Source organism: Phocoena sinus, chromosome 2 (genome assembly GCF_008692025.1).
Source record: "Phocoena sinus isolate mPhoSin1 chromosome 2, mPhoSin1.pri, whole genome shotgun sequence".
In the NCBI taxonomy this organism is placed as follows: Eukaryota; Metazoa; Chordata; class Mammalia; order Artiodactyla; family Phocoenidae; genus Phocoena; species Phocoena sinus.
Window position 1 is genome coordinate 37,959,565 of NC_045764.1, and position 21,113 is coordinate 37,980,677.

The following is a 21,113-nucleotide window of genomic DNA, read 5'->3' on the forward strand; positions in this document are numbered from 1 at the left end:
GGGTGGCTGTAGGTCACTGCAATGGGAAGTCCACACTGTCCAGACCAACGCCCTGGGGGGCAGGTCTCTAGAGAGAAAGAGGGAAGTGCTGACAGCTCAGAGCACCCTTGAGCCCAAAGATAGGCACCCAGGATTCCCCTGAAGACCCTGTACAGGGATGCCTGAATGAATTAACCTATGAACACTTACCGTCCATGCATGCATTTGTTTACCAAGCCTCCAGGTGGGCTCACTGGTTGCTGGCCCAAGACGGGGCAGGGAGTGGCTAATGAATGAGGAGCTGGCAGACCAGATGAGGGAGGAGACAAGCGTGGGCCCTGAGATGCATTTGGCCCTAGCAAGAGTCTTGCCTGTCTGCCATGGTTGGAGGAGGGCTCAGAGAAGGGGGTAGACAATTCTCCCAGGGCTAAGTGGGAGTGGAGACAGGGGTGGAGATGGGCTGCAAAGACTCCAATAAGGAGTGACGCCTGAATTGACTCACTCATTCATCCATGCACCCATTCACGCCTGTGTGCATTCACTCAGCAAATATGTATTGAGCAACTACTATGTGCCAGGCACCGTGCCTAGTGCCAGTGAGCAGAAGCAGCCAGGGACCTGCTCTTATGGGGCCTGCCGTTGGTCGGGGAGACAGGCAACACTCAAATCATCACCACACAGATCAAATGGAAAATTGTGCTGAGTTATAGGGCTTTGAAGAAGAGGTTTGTGGTTCTAAGGGGCCTGACCTAGTCACGGAGGTCAGGGTGTCTTCTCTGAGAAAGACTTGAAGAATAGATAGGAAGTAACCAGGGCAAGAAGGGGGAGAAGATGATCCAAACAGAGGGAACTGCACATGCAAAGGTCCTGTGGTGGAGGGTCTGGGTGAAGGCCAGAGTGGCTGGAGTTCCGCAACAGAGGGGAGGGTGGTGAGAATGAGGTTGGGAAGTGGGCCAGCTGATAGCACTTGAACTTGTGGGTGTCTTTAGAAGATTTGGTCTGAATTCCAAGAGCAAAGGGAAGGTTTTAAGCAGTGGTGCAAAATGATCCAATTTGTGTAGCAAGCTAGTTTGAGGGGGCCCAAGTGGAAGTGAGGAGTCATGAGGGTCCAGCAGTGCCCACATAAACAATGACAGTGGCTTTGACCAAGGACATGGTGAGATTGGGGGGCAGGGTGAGTTGGATGTTGGGGTGAGGGTCAGGTGATATTGAGGTCTGAGGAACTGGGCTGGCAGATGGGAAGGGTGACGATGAACATCATATTCCTGTAGGAACATATTATATTGAGCATGATAAGTAATATCTTCCTTTCTACCAAGGATAGAATGGTTGACCTCTGAGTAAGAAAGAAGGGAAGGGAAGGATTTTCAGGTTCTACTATATGGTATTTAATATGTTTTCTCATTAAATCTGTTCAACAAATCTGAGAAGTAAATACTATTATTTATGTACAAGGAAAGGGGTCTCAGAAAAGTAAAATTACTTGCCCAAGGTCATGGCTGGGAAGAGGTTAAGCCTCCACCAGCCTCCTCTCTTAAAAAAAAGAAGAAAAAAAGGCAAAACAACTTATTTCATTCTTCTCAGTGAGCTTATAATTGAGGAAAAAGTTTTTGGCAGAAGGGAAAGGGAGGGGAACCTGGAAGAACTCCCTGCTCTGAAAGAATGCAAGGGAGGCTGGGGCCATGTCACTGAGGAGCCCTGGGCATCCATCCAACCACAGGGGTGAACCAATGTGTTTTTGACCCGAGCTAGAAACCAACTCTCCCTTTCTCTTCATCTCCCACCTCCCTGCTCCTGGGAAGTCCTTCTAACCTCCTGGACCTAACCTCGATCCTCCTGTTCTGGTGCCCATTGTCTCAGCTTGCAGGCAGATCCAAGCCACCTGGCCGCTCCCTCTCCCTGCTGGGCACGAAGCCTGACGCCTGCCCTTCAGCCCTCGGTGGGCTCCCAGGAAGTCTGCAGCCTGTAACCGGACAGTTTGCTCCCAGCAGGTACCCCTGAGCTGCACTCCGCACACTGTTCCTGGATCTCCTCTCCGAAACCTGGGCAGAGTGTGTTCCCACCCAGTCCGGTGACCTTCGCCTGAGCCCTGGTTAATTTTTGCCCAGTCTGCAGGCTGTGGGGCTCCTCCCCTTCAGGGATATAAGCCTGGCCCGAGGCTGCCCTGTTCCCCACCGGTCCTGAGCCTCCCCAAGCTCCCTCTGCACCCTCACCATGGCCAAAGGATTCTACATATCCAAGGCTCTGGGCATCCTGGGCATCCTCCTGGGCGTGGCAGCCATAGCCACTATCATCGCTCTGTCTGTGCTGTATGCCCAGGAGAAGAACCAGAATGCCGGGTACGCCACCACCGTGGCCCCTATGAGCTCTGTGGCCCCTACGAGCTCCGCGACCCCTATGAGCCCCGCGACCAGCCTGACAACCACCATCACCACGGCCACCACCTTGGACCAGAGCAAGCCATGGAACCGATACCGCCTACCCACGACACTGTTGCCTGACTCCTACGATGTGACACTGAGGCCCTACCTCACTCCCAATAAGAATGGCCTGTATATCTTCGAGGGCAGAAGCATCGTCCGCTTCATCTGCAAGGTCCCCACTGACGTCATCATCATCCATAGCAAGAAGCTCAACTACACCACAACCCAGGGGCACATGGTGGCCCTGAGGGGCGTGGGGGCCTCCTCGGCCCCCGACATCGACAGGACCGAGCTGGTAGAGCCCACGGAGTATCTGGTGGTACACCTCAAGGGCTCGCTGGAGGCAGGCAGAATGTACGAGATGGAGAGTACATTTCAGGGGGAGCTGGCCGACGACCTGGCAGGCTTCTACCGCAGCGAGTACATGGAAGGCAATGTCAAAAAGTAAGTCAGAGCTGGGTCTGCTGGGGGGCAGATCCTAGGTGCTGAGGCAGAGCTGGACCCTGGGAGCCAAGGAAGGGCTTGGGTTCGGGGCCTTTGAACCTTCGGGAGTCCTTGGCTGGCCCATCACTCCATCTGCAGCTCCGGTAGAGCAGCTACCAAGACAATCGACCCTTTCCCGGAGGGCTCCTCTATACTTTATTAGGGAGTAGGGATGAGAGATGAAAGTGCCCCTTGGATAGATAGGAAAACAGGCTCTGAGGAAAGAAATTTGCCAAGGTTTCCCAGCCAATACAGGGATGGAGCCTGCCAGGACTTTGACCCTGAGTCCAGAAGGAGCTCTGCTCTCCCACGTCAGCTGGCCTGTTGGCCTAGAGGCGGCCTGGGGGAGGTGGGGTGGGCAGGGATTAGGCCAGGCAGCATCTGTGCACCCCGTCCCTGCACACCCAGCAACACCCTACAGCCCCAGCCCCGTACACCTACACGGGCACAGGCATTAAGCTGGCACACCCTCTAACCCCCGCTTCGGGCAGGGTGCTGGCCACGACACAGATGCAGTCTACAGATGCCCGGAAATCCTTCCCGTGCTTTGACGAGCCGGCCATGAAGGCCACATTTAACATCACCCTCATCCACCCCAATGGATTCACGGCCTTGTCCAACATGCCGCCCAAAGGTGAGCAGGTCTGGCTGGGGCCACACATCCTCGGAAAGCAGACCCCCAGGGCTGGGGCACAGGGCAGGGAGAGGGCACAACCCCACATGCCTGCGTGCTCCCTGCCCAGGTCCCAGTGTCCCGCTTGTAGAAGACCCCAACTGGAACGTCACTGAGTTCAAAACCACGCCTGTAATGTCCACATACCTTCTGGCCTACATCGTGTGCGAGTTCACGAGTGTGGAGAAAACGGAACCCAACAACGTCCAGGTATGGAGCTGAGGCCACCTATCCTTCCTCGGGATTGGTCCTGGCCTGGGAGATATTCCTATTTATCCTCATCCTTGTCCCAGCCCCTGAGTTGCTAGGCAGTGTTTGAATCCCAGTTCTGAGTGATCTTGGGCAAATGCCTTAGGTTCTCTGACCCTCCGTCTCTGCATCTGAAAAGTGGGACCCTCCTCATGAAGGGAGTTCCCGACTCCTGGGTGCCAGACAGATGGTGTCTATGGCTATTGTTCCCCAAAGGCCCCTGCCTGTGACTCAAGGCTCTGAAGAGACACCCCCGCCCTCTCCTCTGCTGACCAAGCCTCCCAGTTTAACCTAGTTGGTCCCCCAGCCTGCCAGGTTTTGGGACTCGGCCCACCTGCACCAGGACCCAAGAAGGGCCCCTGACCTACCTCTGTCTTCTTTGCAGGTCCGGATCTGGGCTCGGCCTAATGCAATTGCAGAGAACCATGGCAGTTATGCCCTGAACGTGACAGGTCCCATCCTAAACTTCTTTGCCAAACATTTTGATACACCCTACCCACTCCCAAAATCTGGTGAGTGAGGTACCTCGCATTGGGGGGAAGTGGATGGGTCTCCCCCCATAGCCTGAGGCCATCCCACCAACAGCCTGGACTCCCCAGACCAGGTTGCCTTGCCCGACTTCAACGCCGGTGCCATGGAGAACTGGGGGCTGGTGACCTACCGGGAGAACTCGCTGCTGTTTGACCCACAGGCCTCCTCCAGCAGCAACAAAGAGCGGGTTGTCACTGTGATTGCTCACGAGCTGGCCCACCAGGTAGCCCCCCAATCATGGGGAGTGCAGACAAAGAACGAGGGGGGCTCTGGAAGGAGACGGCACAAGTTGTGGCTCCGTCCTTGGCAGCTGAGAAGGGAAGAGTTCCACCTGGCAGGGTGTCAGGGAGGAGAGTCATGATGATGTCGGTGAAGCCGAGCTCAAGACTGGCACACTGGGAACACTCGGTGAAGGGTAGCTCTGGGTACCGTTAGTGACCGCAAGGCGCCAGTGGCTTGCCGGGCTGACCTCCCCTCCCCCACAGTGGTTTGGGAACTTGGTGACCCTGGCCTGGTGGAATGATCTTTGGCTGAACGAGGGCTTTGCCTCCTACGTGGAGTACCTGGGTGCTGACTATGCAGAGCCCACCTGGAACCTGGTGAGCCCGCTGCCCAGGGACCTCTGGGGTCTGGGATGGGGGAAGACCTGGGTCACCCCCTCCGAGGCCAGTCTCCTGATGGCTGCTGGGGATTTGCAGAAAGACCTCATGGTGCCGAACGAGTTGTACCATGTGATGGCTGTGGACGCGCTGGCCTCCTCCCACCCCCTGACCACCCCTGCCGAGGAGGTCAACACACCCGCCCAGATCAGCGAGATGTTTGACTCCATCTCCTATAGCAAGGTGCTGCCCAGCCCCCATGCTGGTCCTGAGATAGTAGGGTCATGGGAAGGGAGGTGGGATCTCGGCCCACAGGGGCCCACCGAAGCTGGGGCCTCCGGGAGCACCTGTCCCCGCCCAATGGGGACACAGGGTCTCCTGCTGGCTCGGCGCAGCCTTCTGAGCCCCCTCTCCTCCACCAGGGAGCCTCGGTCATCAGGATGCTTTCTGAGTTCCTGACTGAGGACCTGTTCAGGAAGGGCCTGGCGGTGAGTACCCTTGGCCAGCCATAGGGTGGGAGGTGTTTCCTCCAAGCCCCGGCCTACCACAGAGGCTGAGTGGTAGAGCCTGGGGCAGCAGCTTTACCCTCACCGTGCCCTGTCTTTCCACAGTCCTACTTGAATGCCTTTGCCTATCAGAACACCACCTACCTGGACCTGTGGGAACACCTGCAGATGGTCAGTAACAACCAGCTCCCCTGAAGCCATTCTGTGGGGGTCCTGAGACGCTGAAAGTCCTTGGGGGCAGCACACGTGTAAGAATGTGCCCAGCTCCACTGCTTACCCTCCCAGGCAGGCCACCTGGAGGCTTGCTTGCTCATCTGTAAAATGGGCGCAATGATGTCTCCTTGAAGGAGGTGTTACGAGAGCCTGGGTCACAAGCCCTGGCAGGCAGCCCCCCTCATGCTACAGTGAGCTCTGTGAGGGCAGCTGAGGAGTGCCATCATCTGAGTAGCGAGGAAATGGGCTCTTGTGGTTCCCAAGCCCAAGCCTTCCTCTGCCTGGAACTTTGGAGCCAGTCATTCACCTACTCAGCATTCCTGGCTGCCCTGCGCCCCAGCTGGCCCCTCCCAGACGTGACTTTGCACACACCAGCACCCTCGGCACGCTCTCTGACCCTCCTATCCAGCCTCACCTTGCATTCCTGTCCATTCAGACCCTGAGTGGCCCCTGTCTTTGGGCAAACCCTCTGACCACTCCCACCCTCCTGCCTGCCCCTCCTCCCCACTTCTCTTGAGACTCTCCCCATCATCCCCCATCATGTCTTCTCCTTCACGGCGGCCCCCACCCCTTCTCTGTGGCCCTGGTCAGCCCTACTGATCCCCCCATATGCCTGTGCTCCATGACCAGCCTGACCAGGGAGGGGAGGCCCAGGGCCTTGTCACAGAGTCACAGCTGGGCTCCAGGGCCCTCCTGGCCAGTCTCCAGCCCGACATCCATCTGCCACGAGGCCGGTCCACGTCCCACACCTCCCACAGCGTCAGTCCCTCCCCTCCGCTTCCACTGTCTTCCTTGCCCAGCCTCAGTTTCCAGCGCCTTCCTTTCTTCCGAAGCCAAGCCCTCCTCCACACCAGCACCCCTCCAGCTCCATCTGTCCCTCCCTCTTTCCCTGAGCCCTTTCTCTCTGCAGCCCCCCTAGAGATGCCCTCTCCCTCAGCTTGCACCTTCCGACAGGGTCTTCTGCCCTCTATTTACGCTGTTCTTAGTTTTTTATTTTCTCAGTTATTAACAGATGTGGTTGGTTTTCTGTTATTATTATGAAAGCAATGCACACACATGGAAAAAGATGAAAAAAGATTTAAGACAATAACAACCACCCTAAGCCCATCCCCAGACCCTCATCCAGGTGCGTTTCCTTCACATCGCCACGACCCTCTCCTTCGCGCTGCCTGTGACATGGGGACACTGGTTTTCCTTCCTCTCTGTCTCCTCTCCCTGCCTGTCCTCCCGGGTTTGTTCAGGCTGAGCCATGGGCATCCTGGGTGCCCCTCCCTGACACGCACACACCTGAGGGTGGATCACAGAATGGGAGGCCACATAGATTTGCTTAATCAAAGTGGAATGAACCAGAGGCTGGGAAGCTCTTGGCGTGTCCAGCACTGGGCAGCCGAGGAGACAGAGAGCCGGGCTGGGACCCCAGCTCCTGCCTCCCAGCAAAGTGGTACCACTAAGGGGAGGCCAAGGGTGCAAGGGGAGGGTGGGTGGGTGGGAGAATGGCAGTCGCTGATGGCCGCACCATATCCCTCTGCCCAAGGCTGTAAACAATCAGTCGACCGTCGAGCTGCCAGACACCGTGCGTGCCATCATGGACCGCTGGACCCAGCAGATGGGCTTCCCTGTCATCACTGTGGACACCAAGACAGGGAGCATCTCCCAGAAGCACTTCCTCCTTGACCCCGAGTCCAACGTCACCCGCCCCTCAGTGTTCAAGTGAGCAGATGAGGTCACTGAGACAGGCGTCCTAGTGAAGGTTCTGAGGGGCAGTTGCTCTGGGACCCTCTGACCATAGCAGGGCCTGGCCCGCTGTGGCCCTGCCATAGTGGCTGTAGACAGTCTCCTTCCTGGGCCAGGAGGATGGGGGCGTTTTAGTGCCAGAGTTGGGCAGAAACTGGAAGTCCGGGCAAGGCTGTTCTTTGCTGGCAGTGCCCAAGAGCTGCCGTTTCTCACACCTGGCCTCTGGATCTCTTGTTGCAGCTACCTGTGGATTGTTCCCATCTCATCTATCAAAAATGGCAGACTGCAGGACCCCTACTGGCTGCCGGGCAACGCAACAGGTAATCCAGCCCTGCCCTAGTGGACAGCAGCCCCATCCCATACTCCCAGCTCCTGGCCCATGTTCTGGGGTTATGGCAGGCCTCAGCCAGGGCTTCCTTCATCGTTTTATTCAACAAATGGAGCCAGCTTCTTTGGTTCTAATTTCTATGCTGTGTGACCCTGGCCAAGTTACCATCTCTCTCTGATCTCCATTTCCCCATCTATACAGTGGGGCTAGGAACAATATCTACCCCATTGAGTTGTGTGAAGGTTAAAGAGGAGGATTCCCGTGGAATGTTTAAAACAGTGCCTGGCACATAGTATGAGCAGTTCTACTCTGCCAGGCACTGAGGAAACCAAGGTCAAGGCAAGTCATCCTCTGCCTAAGCCAAGGCTGCAGGTGAAGGGAAGGAAGACAAGCAGTTCAAACGTTCCAGAGCTGTGCTGAGTGCTTTAACAGAGGCATATGTGGCCTCTGGGGTACTGGGGCAGGTGGGTAGGGAGCGGGGAATAGGGAGCTTCAACTTCATGGAGAGGTCAGGAAACACTCCCTGGAGGAGGTGAGCTGAGTCAGAGTAAGAGCAGGAGTTCGCCAGGCTAATGGCAGCAGAGAGAAGCTCGGGGACTGAGTGTGGCTCGGGCAGAGGTGCGCCCTCGGTGAAGCTGAAGCGGGTCCCTGCAGGCTGCAGGAGACAATGGCTATGTCCTCGGGCCGGGAGGAGCTGGGACAGGTGGGAAGTGTGAAAGCCATTGGGTCTGACCTGCAGTTATGGAAGGATCCCCTCTGGCTGCCAGGAGAAAGGGTGGAGGGAGAGCCGTGAGGAGGGGGCACAGAGCCCCCAGGAAGAGATGAGCAGTGCTGGGCGGCTAACTGGATGGGAGGTGCTGCCTGGGTGTGATGGCATTGTTACAAGTGGAGAGGTGGGAGGAGGAGGGGGTGGAGGGGGAGAGGCCGCCTGGGGAGTTGAGTCTGAGTGGCCAGGGGTGTGCTGATGGAGTTGTCCCGGTGGATGCCACTGACCCAGCCACACAGAGCCTGTGGGAGGCAGGGCGGCCACTGAGGTTCAGAGATGGCAACTGGTCTGTCCAAGGTCCGCGGCCAGAGTCGGGCCCTGGCAGCCAGTCCTACCCCTCTTCTCCGCCCCCCTCCTTGGCGTTGGCCCAGCGGCGTGAGGGCCGGCTGCTGCCAGACTGCAGCGGAGGCTGCTCTGCCGAGGCCTGGGTCGGGTCAGCCTGTGGCCTTCTGAGCAGCCCTGCCCAGCTCTGGTCTCTCCCCACAGCCCAGGACAAAATGTTCAAAACTGGAGCAGACGAGTGGGTCCTGCTTAACGTCAACGTGACGGGTTATTACCAGGTGAACTACGATGAGAACAACTGGAGGAAGATTCAGAATCAGCTGCAGATAAAACCACTGGTGGGTACCTGCCGCCCCACCCATCCCCTGCCCGAGGCCCAGCCCCACGACGGGGTCCCAGACTGCAGGGCCTGCCCGCACAGCCAGCCCGAGGTCACACGCTCTGTTGCCCCTTCTAGACCATCCCTGTCATCAATCGGGCACAGGTCATCTACGACAGCTTCAACCTGGCCAGGTGAGTGCTCAGCCATGGAAGCCTGGTGACTTGGTGAGTGTGGTTCCATAGTGAGAGCCAGTGCTGCCTGCTGCCGTCCTCACCATGTGCCAGGCTCAGCACCGTGGGCTCCCTGTGCTTGTGCACACCCCTCCCTTGGCCCCATGTCCCCGGAGATTGTCAGTGTCACAGCCCATACTTCCCAGAGAAGGACTCTGAGATTCAGAGCTTGAGTACCCTGCCTGAGGTCACACATTAGCCCATGACAGCCAGACGCAGTCCTGTCCAACTCCAAAACCACAGTGCACTCCACGGCACCAAGGTTTTCCGGAGGACTACCTATGGCCCAGGCCACCATGCTCAGTGCTAAGAAAGATACGGGAAGGACAGGATAGAAGAGATGCAGCATGGATAAACAGATATTTATTGAGCAGCTGCTGTGTTCATGAGCACCAGCAGGTGCCAAGTTCTTAGACGTAAGTGATGTCACCCATAGACATGGACATTTATGAACCAAATATGCACAGATGGCCTGAGGAGGTGGAGGGAGGAAAGACCAGAGAGCCAAGCAATCAGAGAAGAGGTGGGCAGAGTAAATAGCACAGGTTTCTTGTCTTTTTGAATTTCTGATCTGTCTCCTGTGGGCTGTGTGGCCTTAGGCAAAGCACTTTACCTCTCTGAGCCTCAGTTTCCTCACCTGTAAAATGGGGATAATGAGCAAGGAAATGTGACTGGCAGTGGGTGAGGGCCAGGCCTGGGCTGGCCTCGTTTGTGGCACCACCCAGCATCCACATCCCTCACCCCTACCCCCAGCCCCACCCCTGGTGAATGCTGGAGTTGGCTCAGTTGGGCCTCTGGGACCTCAGGCTCTAGGAGGAGGTTGGGGTTCCCACAGTGAGGCTGGACTGGGTGGGGGTGCTTACTTGAGCCCCTCTGTCTGTTCCCAGTGCCCGTATAGTCCCTGTCACCCTGGCGCTGAACAACACCCTCTTCCTGAAAAACGAGATAGAGTACATGCCCTGGCAGGCCGCCCTGAGCAGCCTGAGGTACTTCAAGCTCATGTTCGACCGATCCGAGGTCTACGGTCCCATGAAGGTACAGAGGGGCATGGCAGGGTTCAAGGACCAATTCCCCAGTGCCTGAAATTACACCATAAGGAAGTGAATAGAAATATTGCCTGGAATGGTGAAACACGCCACGTCCTTGGCAGTGGTGAGAGAGTAGGAGGGATGTAGGGTGAAGGGAGCAGGGATTGAGAAGGTGAGCAGGTTGGGCACAGCAAAGAAAGGACACAGACTTCTAGCAAGGTTTGCTAGATTTGGAAATTAGCAAATCCTTCTTTCAGAAGGCAACAGAAAAAGCCACAGAACAGGAAGGGGGTGGGAGTGAGGGAGAAGGCCTTTTACCAGCTGTGTGGACTCAGGCAATCCTCTTCAGACCCAGAGAACCCCTCTGTGAAAGGAGCGGGCCTGTGCCTGCCTAGCCTGCCCTAAGGGCCTGGAGGGAGATGCCGATGTTAACAGTTTTGAAGCATGGGGGCACGGGCAGGGAGGATCAGAGGGAAGCTGCTTGCTCTGGATCCATAGCTGAACCCATAAGGATGTTCATTGAAGTGTGGTTTATAAAAGACAAGAAAACCAAAAATACTCAAATGTCCAACAGTTGGAGTTGGTTAAGTAAACTAGAATATCCAGTTGATGGGATATTATGTAGTCATTAAAAATGTTTTTCACATGATTAACTGACTGTTATGGTAAATGAGGTTTTAACTCACTTTAAACTCATTAACCTACCTACACCTTGGATTCACCCCATCCTCCTAATGTAGTAAAATCACAGTATTTGGTCAACTCAGTATTCAGCATTTACTTTATGTGATTATTTAAATATCATTCTCCGCCGAGCCACATAAAGTACCATGTTTGTGTCTCCTTTTTTATACATCTTATACAAATGTATCAGATAATACATTAATTTTGCTTTTTCCTGGAGGCATCCCTCCTGGTGCCCTCTGTCGGCCTGCTCCCTTCTAGAACTGCTACTCAGCTCCCATGCTGGGAGGCTCTCCATTGTTGCATCTCTTGTTTCCTGAACCCATGGATTCTTCCTTGAGTTTTCTCTCTATTAGGGGAGCACATCTTCCAGTTTTGGAGAAAGGGTTCATAAGAGGTGGATTTTTTCAGGTAGATTGTCTGAAATGTCTTTATTCCACCTTCACACTGCATTGAGAGTTTGCTTGGGTTTAGAAGTTTCTAGATTGAGGGACTTCCCTGGCGGTCCAGTGGTTAGGACTCTGTGCTTCCACTGTAGGGGGAATGGGTCCAGTCCCTGATCAGGGAACTAAGATCCCACATGCCTCGCAGCATGGCCAAAAAAATTAAAAAAAAAAAAAGTAGTTTTTATTTTGGAAATTATTCCTCAGGAAATTTCAGGTCTTGCTCCATTGACATCAAACCTCTCATGTTTCTGTTGAGAAGCCCAGGGCCTTTCTTATTTCCAGTTCTTTGAATGTGGCCTGGTTCCCCTTCTGGAAGCTGTGGGCTCTTCTCTCCATGCTGGTGGTCCTTCATGCAGGCCTTTCTTATCCTTCTATATTTTCAACCTGGACAACTTTGCATTGCTCCTTTAAACTTTCTTCCTCTCCTTTTTTCCCCCGGTTCTCTCTTTCTGGGACACTTGTTAATCCAATTCACTGCCCTTACATTGGTCCTCTAGTTTTCTTCTCTCCTATTTTCTGGCTTGTTGACTTCTTGTTCTGACCTCTGGGATATGCCCTCAGTTTAGCACACCGCCTCTCCTCATTTTTTCCTATCATATATTTAAGTTTCCAAGTGCTATTCCTGGCTCCAGTGTCCTATGCAATATCTTCCCTGAACTCTTGGAAGATATTTATCATAGGCTTTTACGAAGTTTTCTTTTTCTTTCACTGACTTGTTTCCTCCAAGTCTTCTGTCTGTTTTGATCTCCTCTTTCAAGTTGGAAGCTGAGCTGCCCCTTTGAATTTGAGAGTGAGGCAGTGGTTGAAAGCTCCACAAGGAGGTGGAGTTGGTCACCTGCAGTCTTGTTATGGGGTGACTAAGTAACTCCTCGTGGGGACCCTCAAAAATTAATATCTGTGACTGTGTTCCCTTGAGACCATTCAGTCTCCAGAGTGATCCTCTGTCTTGTGCAGTTGAGGCTCACTTTCTGGGATCAGGGTGGGGAAGGAAACTGGGGAGGTACCTCCATTTAGGCTGTAAACTTTCACCTCTGGCCCTCTCTGCAATTCAGCAACCCTCCCACTGTGTCTGGGGACCCTAGTGCTGAACCACTCTGATTCAGCCTTGCTCATGGGAGAGGGAGGGGTGTTGCTTGAGGCAGGGAGGGAAGTGGGCGCTTGAGGGTTTAATTAGTCCCTCTACAGACTTGGACTCCATTGCCCTGTTCACAGCCCGGCCTCACTCCTGTCCCCTGCACACCCATCCCTCTAATCCCGAGCCTCGCCACAGCAAGTCTCCTTGCTTCTGTCTCCATCTCCCCCACGGCAGGTGCTCTGCTGCAGACCCCCGCCTTGGCCAAGCCTGTTCCATCTCCCTCTCTCCACCTCCCAGCTCCTACACTGTGTGGCCGTCTCATCCACTGTTATTTCCTTTCCAATTCTCTTTGCTCTTGGGGGTTTATTCCTTTAACGTTTGGATGCGGATTCTGGTTGACACACATGATAATCTACTCTCCTGAACCAGCGTCTGCAAAGGAGTTTAATAACATGGGCTGGGCCTTACACGACAATGCCAGCTAAAAGAACAGCATGCAGAATTGTAGATATGCTGGGTAGAAAAGAGAAAGGAAGGGGCAAACTCACCAATTTGGGAGTCATGGATTTGGTACGTTCTGGGGTGGTTAGTATTTTCTGCCTATGCTTTACAGTGTTTTCTAAATTCCCCACAATAAAGGCAGAATACTTATGATCAGGTGGTGGGGGATGGTAGGCCCTAAAACTATATTAGGAAATGGTGATACTTAGACATCAGTGTCAGAACTGGTTGAGGAGAAAGAATCTCAGATCAGTCATGTGAGACCTGAACTAGCGCCGGCTCCTTTGACCACTATCTGGCCTTGGGCGAGGCCCTTAGCCTCTGGCCTCTTGCTTCTGTAGCCATTAGCCCTTGCTACACTTGCCCACCCACATCAGAGGCTCCGTGGGGCTCCAGGTGGGTCAGACATGAGTCTCTTCTTTGAGGCTGTTCATGTTTTCTTTTTCCCAGAATTACCTCAGGAATCAGGTTGAACCCCTCTTCCTACATTTTGAAAATCTCACCCAAAACTGGACTAAGCGCCCAGAAAGCCTGATGGACCAGTGAGTATGACCTCTCTTGGGCCTGGAGATCACAGGTGGCCCAGGCACCCTGACCTGGGAAGTCCAGAGCAAGTCCCAGCAGCATTCTCCTCTGAAGTTCCCAACTCCTGGCTGGACCAGGGCCACCAGTCAGGGAGAGACCCACCCACCCACTAGGAATAGGGAGCCCTGCCCTGAGGCTCTATGTGGCCTCTTTGTACAAAGGACCAAACTGAAATTTCAAGGTCCCCTCACCGGCATTGTTATTCAGATTCTAGGTGTTGAAGGTGGGGCTGGAGTCTGTGCCCACCCTCCCTGGGCTGCCCAAGGCAAGAAGCAAAGAGGGGGACCCAAAGGGCGGGAGGGCTGCAACCTTAGAGCCCCAGCCCTGCTGCCCTTCCTGGAGTTGTGTGTCAGCAGGGGAGTCTTTGCCAGAGTCAGAGCCAGGCATGCTGACAGAGTGTCACCCCTGGGGCAGGTACAATGAGATTAATGCCATCAGCACTGCCTGCTCCAATGGGCTGCCTAAGTGTGAGGAGCTGGCCAAGAACCTTTACAACCGGTGGATGATGGACCCCCAAAATAACCCGTGAGTGTGTCCCCTGCTTGTCTCCTGATCTTTATCTGTCCCTCAAGCTCACAGCCCTGCCCTCATCAGACCCTCGTCCTGCCCTCCCTGCTGCTACTCTACCCCTGACACCCTGACCCCACACCAGGATCCATCCCAACCTGCGGTCCACCATCTACTGCAATGCCATCGCCCAGGGTGACCAGAAAGAGTGGGACTTCGCCTGGAGGCAGTTACAACAAGCCCGACTGGTTAATGAAGCTGACAAACTCCGCTCAGCGCTGGCCTGCACCAACCAGGTCTGGCTCCTGAACAGGTGAGGACCAGAGCTGGACGGGGCTGGGTGAGTTCCCCTCCCCGCCGGGGACCAGGCTCCCAATGTGGGGGAGAAAGAACCAGCCAGGCGTCCACACTCTCCTCCGTGGGATCCTCGTAAACCTGTGCAGTGGAGCAGTGTGTTTCCCAGTTTTACAGATGAGGACACTGAGGCTCAAAGAAGCAAAACAACTTGCCCAAAGTGTAGAAGCTTTACTAAGTGAGAAAAACAAGATTTGAATCTGGATCTGGGTCCACGTCCTGTGCTTTTAACTGCTGCAGTCTCCTAGCCTTTACCTCTCTGTCAAGGGCTGTGGTGCACCTGGACCTGAGGCCTTCTGGACATCCAGCTGGGTACCCCCCAAACCCTTGGATGAGAGCTCCCGGCTCCCACTGTGTGCCTCATATGCCATCTTCTGTACTTCAGTAAAGAAGAGCTACCCTCAATGTCAAAGACAGGAGTGGCCATCCTACCTGGTGCAGCGCTTACCCCTTCCTTCGTTCATTCATCGTCAGATATTTATCAAGCACTTGGTCTATGTCAGTATGATACCTAGCATAGCCAGTGACCCTGCTTAGGGGACTCAGTGTCCCATCTACAGGAGGGCGGTAGGACCGAGGAGTCTTTAACCCGCAGCATGCTGAAGGCATGTTGAGAGGTTGCAGGAGAGGTGTGTGGGGTGGAGGGCAGGGTCCTTTTACTTATTACGCAGCATGCTGTCCTCACAGGTACCTGAGTTACACCCTGAACCCAGACCTCATCCGGAAGCAGGATGCCACCTCCACCATTAACAGCATTGCCAGCAACGTCGTCGGGCAATCTCTGGCCTGGGAATTTGTCCAGAGCAACTGGAAGAAAATCTTTCAGGAGTGAGTCTGCTGAGAGCATGTTAGGGGAAGCGCACACCAAGGCTGTGTCCCCTGGGGGTGGGCTGTGTGCACCAGACCCTGTAGGGTTGGGAGTGGATGGTAGACACTGCATCGGAGTGGTCCAAAAGGAACCCAGCTTGAGGTCGGGAAGGGACAGGTATTGAAAGATGTGGCAGCGGGGCACAGCTGTCCCTTTTCCCACTTGGGGGAAAGAAAGTCTGGCTGGTGGGAGTGTTCTCTGAAGAGATGGGAGCAAGGACACTGCAATCAAACCTGTGTTCAAGTCCCTAGTGGTGTCTCCTTAGACATGTCATTTCATCACATCTACGAGATAGGGACAGTCACAGGGTCCCGTGTCGCCTGCCAGTCACTGAACGTTGGTTCCTGGCCCCCCTCACGGTTCCTCTCTCTCCCTGCCCTGCAGTTACGGCGGTGGTTCCTTCTCCTTCTCCAACCTCATCCAGGCTGTGACCCGAAGATTCTCCACTGAGTTCGAGCTGCAGAAGGTAAGAAGCCCTGGACCTTGGGGCAGCACCCAGAAGCCCATCCCCAGTCTCAAGGGACAGCCGCCACTCAGCTCCCACCGCATGTGTTCACAAGGCAGCGGGGCTCCATGTGGTCAGGCCTTCCTCATGTACAGGGGAAACTGGGTATCCAGACTTTCTAAATGTCACAATTCAATCACAGATATTCATCTTGGAATTTTTGTATAGGCAAAAGGTAAGGAGAATAATATAATGAACCTCCACGTACCCGTTACTCAGATTGAACAATTGTTAACATTTGCTGACATTTTTTGGGAGTGGACAGTTTTCAAGCTAATCACTGATATTATATAATTTCACCTATAAACACTTTAGTCATATCTAAAATAAAGGAATTTTAAAACGTAATCTATCATTAGCAAATACAAGAAAATTAACAATGCCTTACTATCATCTTATACCCAGGCCATTTTCAAATTCTGTCCTTTTTTTGGCCGTGCCACAGCCGCTTGTGGGATCTTAGTTCCCTGACCAGCGATTGAACCTGTGCCCCCTGCATTGGGAGCACAGAGTCTTAACCACTGGATCACCAGGGAAGTCCCCTATGTTCATGTTTTTGAGTGAACCTCTGTTTCTAGTTCTCGTGGGTGTACACCTAGGAGTGGAATTGCTAGGTCATTTGGTAACTGTGTTTAACTTTTCGAGAAACTGCCAAAATGTTTTCCAAAGCAACTGCACCAACTTACATTCCCACTAGCAATGTATGAAGGTTCCAATTTCTTTATGTTTGGGGGAGAATTGTTATTTTCCTTTTTTAAAAAATTATAGCCATCCTACTGGGTGCAAAGTGGTATCTCACTGTGGTTATGAGTGGCATTTCTCGGATGACTAATGATGTTGAGCATCATTTCATGTGCTTCTTGGCCGTTTGTATATCTTCTTTGGAGAAATGTCTATTCAAATCCTTCACTCATTTTTTTAAAAAAATTATTTATTTATTTTTGGCTGCATTGGGTCTTCATTGCTGTGCGCGGGCTTTCTCTAGTTGCGGCGAGTGGGGGCTGCTCTTCGTTGCGGTGCACCAGCTTCTCATTGCGGTGGCTTCTCTTGTTGTGGAGCATGGGCTCTAGGCACGCGGGCTTAGTAGTTGTGGCTCGTGGGCTCTAGAGCACAAGCTCAGTAGTTGTGGCACGCGGGCTTAGTTGCTCTGCGGCATGTGGGATCTTTGTGGACCAGGGCTCGAACCCGTGTCCCCTGCATTGGCAGGCGGATTCTTAACCACTGTGCCACCAGGGAAGCCCCCTTCACTCAGTTTTTAATTGGTGTATTTGTCTTTTTATTGTTGAGTTACAAGAGTTCTTTATATATTCTGGATACTAGGCCCTTATTAGACAAATGATTTGCAAATATTTTCTCCCATTTTGTGGATTGTCTTTTCAGTTTCTTGATAGTGTCTTTGATAAACAAAGTTTTCAATTTTTAAAAAAATATTTATTTATTTATTTATGGCTGCATTGGGTCTTCATTGCTGCATGTGGGCTTTCTCTAGTTGCGGTGAGCTGGGGCTTCTCTTGTTGTGGAGCACGGGCTCTAGGCACGAGGGCTTCAGTGGTTGTGGCACGTGGGCTCAGTAGTTGTGGCTCGCAGGCTCTAGAGCACAAGCTCAGTAGTCGTGGTGCAGGGGCTTAATTGCTCCGGGGCATGTGGGATCTTCCCGACCCAGGGATCGAACCTATGTCCCCTGCATTGGCAGGTGGATTCTTTACCACTGAGCCACCAGGGAAGTCCAAAAGTTTTTTATTTTGATGAAGTCTAACGTTCTATTTTTCTTTTGTTGCTTGTGCTTTATGTGTCATATATAAGAAACAATTACCTAATCCTAGGTCACAAAGATTTACACCTATGCTTTTTACTAAGATTCTTATCATTTTAGCTCTTACATTTAGGAATGATCAATTTTGACTTAATTTTTGTACATGGTGTAAGGCAGAGGTCCAATTTCATCCCTTTGCATGTGGCTATCCAGTTGTCCCGGTACCATTTATTAAAAGGACTATTCCTTTTTTTTGTAATATCATTAATTTATTAAAAATTTTATTGGAGTATAGTTGATTTACAATGTTGTGTCAGTTTCAGGTGTACAGCAAAGTGATTCAGTTATACATATACATATATTCATTCTTTTTCAGATTCTTTTCTCATATAGCTTATCACAGAATATTGAGTAATGCTCCCTGTGCTATACAGTAGGTCCTTGCTGGTTATCTATCTTATATATAGTGGTGTGTGTATATTAATCCCAAGGTCCTGATTTATCTCTCCTGGCCCCCATGTTTCCTCTTTGGTAAGCATAAGTTTGTTTTTGATATCTGTAAGTCTGTTTCTGTTTTGTAAATAGGTTCATTTGTATCATTAAAAAAAATAGATTCCACATATAAATGATATCTATGATATTTTTCTTTCTCTGTCTGACTTACTTCATTTAGTATGATAATCTCTAGGTCCATCCATGTTGCTGCAAATGGCATTATTTCATTCTTTTTTATGGCTGAGTAATATTCTATTGTAGATATGTACCACATCTTCTTTATCCATTCCTCTGTTGATAAAAGGACTATTCTTTCATCCATTGAATGATCTTGGCACCTTTGTTGAAAATCATTTGACTATAAATTTTAGGGTCTATTTCTGGACTCTCAATTCTATTTCATTGATCTGTTTGTCTTTATGCTAGTACACATTGTCTTAGTTATCATAGATTTGTAGTGAGTTTTGAAATCGGGATTGTGGGCCCTCCAACTTTGTTCTTTTTCAAGATCATTTGGCTATTCTGAATCTTTGCATTTCTTTATGAATTTTAGGATCAGCTTGCCAATTTCTGCAAAAAAATACAGTTGGAATTTTGATAGAGATTGTATTGAATCTGTAGATCAATTTGGGAAGTATTTCCATGTTAGTAATATTAAATCTACCAATCCATTAACACAGATTTATTTGTCATTATTTTTCCTTTTATTTAGGTCTTCTTAATTTTTCTCAACAATATTTTACAGTTTTCAGCATACTGGTCTTGCACTTCTTTTGTCAAATTTATTCCTAAGTATTTTATTCTTTTTGATGCTATTGTAAACGGAACTGTTTTCTTAATTTCATTTTCAGATTTTTCACAACTAGTGTATAGAAATACAATTGATCTTTGTATATTGCTCTTATATCCTGCAACCTTGTTGAACTCATAAGTTTTAATAGTTGTGCTTTTTTATTTTTCGATTCCTTGGGATTTTCTGTATACAAAATCGTGTCATCTGCAAATAGAGATAGTTTACTTCTTCCTTTCTGGATGCTTTTAATTTCATTTTCTTGCCTAATTGCCCTCGCTACAACCTCCAGTACTAATACATCTTTTAATCTGTAGCATCTCTTTAAAAAAAAAAACCCAACAAAAAAAAACATTTATTTGCTCAAGCAACTGGGCCATTTGTACTATAGAAATGGCCACATTTTGAATTTGGCTGGTTGCTTCCTTGTGGTGTCTGTTTAATTTGTTCCTCTCTCCTCCCTTGATTGGATTGAGATTGTAATTCATTTAAAAACTGAGGACCAACTCAATAAGAACCTCACAATGAAGATTAAGTACCTGTAGGAGCCAGGCTGAACCTTGGGGCAGTCTTTTTTTTTTTTTTAATAAATTTATTTATTTATTTATTTTTGGCTGTGTTGGGTCTTTGTTGCTGCATGCAGCCTTTCTCTAGTTGCAGCAAGCAGGGGCTACTCTTAGTTGTGGTGCGCGGGCTTCTCACTGCAGTGGCTTCTCTTGTTGCAGAGCGCGGGCTCTCGGCGTGCGGGCCTGCTTCAGTAGTTGTGGCTCGCGGGCTCTAGAGTGGAGGCTCAGTAGTTGTGGCGCATGGGCTTAGTTACTCCGAGGCATGTGGGATCTTCCTGGACAAGGGCTTGAACCCGCGTCCCTTGCATTGGGAGGCGGATTCTTAACCACTGCACCATTAGGGAAGCCCAGGGCTGTCATTTTTGACCCCTGCCAGGGAGAGGGAAGGACTGGCCCTGCCTGTCCTGGAGAACAGGCTGTGGTCCCCATTCCCATGTTAGGGGCCCTAACATGGACGGGGAGGACAGAGGATCTGGCAGCCCTCTCCTCAGGGCTGTGTTAGAGACCTAACCAGGGGCTCAGAATTATCCTTTTCCTCGCAGCTGGAGCAGTTCAAGAAGAACAACATGGATGTAGGCTTCGGCTCAGGCACCCGGGCTCTGGAGCAAGCCCTGGAGAAGACCAAAGCCAACATCAAGTGGGTGAAGGAGAACAAGGAGGTGGTGTTAAAGTGGTTCACAGAACACAGCTAAATAGTCCCTGGTGCTTACAGTCACCTGGCCCCCATGTAAGATGCCCACGTGTGTCTATCCAAGTGGCTCACGGTAGGGCCCCCATTCCTGAAGCCTGAGGCACCCGTGTCATCCCCTTAGGAACAGAGTCTCTGGCCCATGTTCTCTCCACTCTGCCCAGGGGGCCAATCCAGTTTCTGATGGCCAGACTGTCCAAGTGCCTCCCAGCCCCTGCCCCTCATGACAACCCCACCCCAGGCCTGGCATGGCTCCTGTCACCCAGGGCCCTGGGGCTGATCTCAGGGAAGTCCAGCTCAAGGGCCAGATGAGCAGAGGCCCTTGATGGATGATGGACTGCCTTGGAGGGCTGCCCTGTGCCCTCTCTCACCCTCCCATAAAGACCCTGAACCTGAGGAGTCAACAGAGCACCAGATCTGTATATTTTTTTCTAAGATAAAATGTAAATAAAGGATTTCTAGATGAGCTTCCAGACTCATTACTAAACTAGAGCAGGAGTGGATCTGCACAACAGCTAGAGAACCTGGGGTGTGTGGGGGCCTTGGACCCCCAGGAAACATAGGAGGGAAGAAGTACCCAGCCTGCCGGTCCTTCCTAGAACACCTGTATGGCAGTGTCTGCCTGCAGTGTTCATTTCATTGGCAGGATTGAGACTCTGGGTGCTGGGGAACCACTGGAGGTGGAAGGAATGGGGACACAGCAGTCCCCAAGGTGGAGTAGGGCTTGGTGCCAGACACAGAGCAGGTCCTGACAGTGGAGGGAGTGCTTTTCCAGAAAGCAGGAGTTTCCATGGTTTCAGAAGCTAGGATTTGCACCTGAACTAGCGTAAGGCAAGTTCAGGGAGCAGGGTGCTGGCTGGGCCCCTCTTCCTGCACTGCAGCCAGCACACCTGGGAGAGTGAGAGAAAAGGGCTCACGGTAAGGGCAGCAAGCCCTGGGTCCAGGCCTGG

General features: G+C 51.9%; 1 protein-coding gene across 1 annotated transcript; it reads left to right on the forward strand.

The window, feature by feature from the left end:
- Positions 1-2,193: 2,193 nt before the first annotated feature.
- On the forward strand, positions 2,194-20,629 carry ANPEP (alanyl aminopeptidase, membrane). The gene is made up of 20 exons (XM_032624281.1): positions 2,194-2,846; positions 3,377-3,519; positions 3,629-3,768; positions 4,193-4,319; positions 4,407-4,561; positions 4,824-4,937; positions 5,037-5,180; positions 5,360-5,425; positions 5,549-5,614; positions 7,191-7,366; positions 7,631-7,710; positions 8,971-9,104; positions 9,224-9,279; positions 10,206-10,353; positions 13,503-13,594; positions 14,052-14,162; positions 14,290-14,457; positions 15,186-15,326; positions 15,751-15,832; positions 20,018-20,629. Exons 1-20 carry the CDS (start codon positions 2,194-2,196, stop codon positions 20,165-20,167), a joined length of 2,946 nt encoding a protein of 981 aa, XP_032480172.1. The 3' UTR covers positions 20,168-20,629.
- The last annotated feature ends 484 nt before the right edge of the window (positions 20,630-21,113 follow it).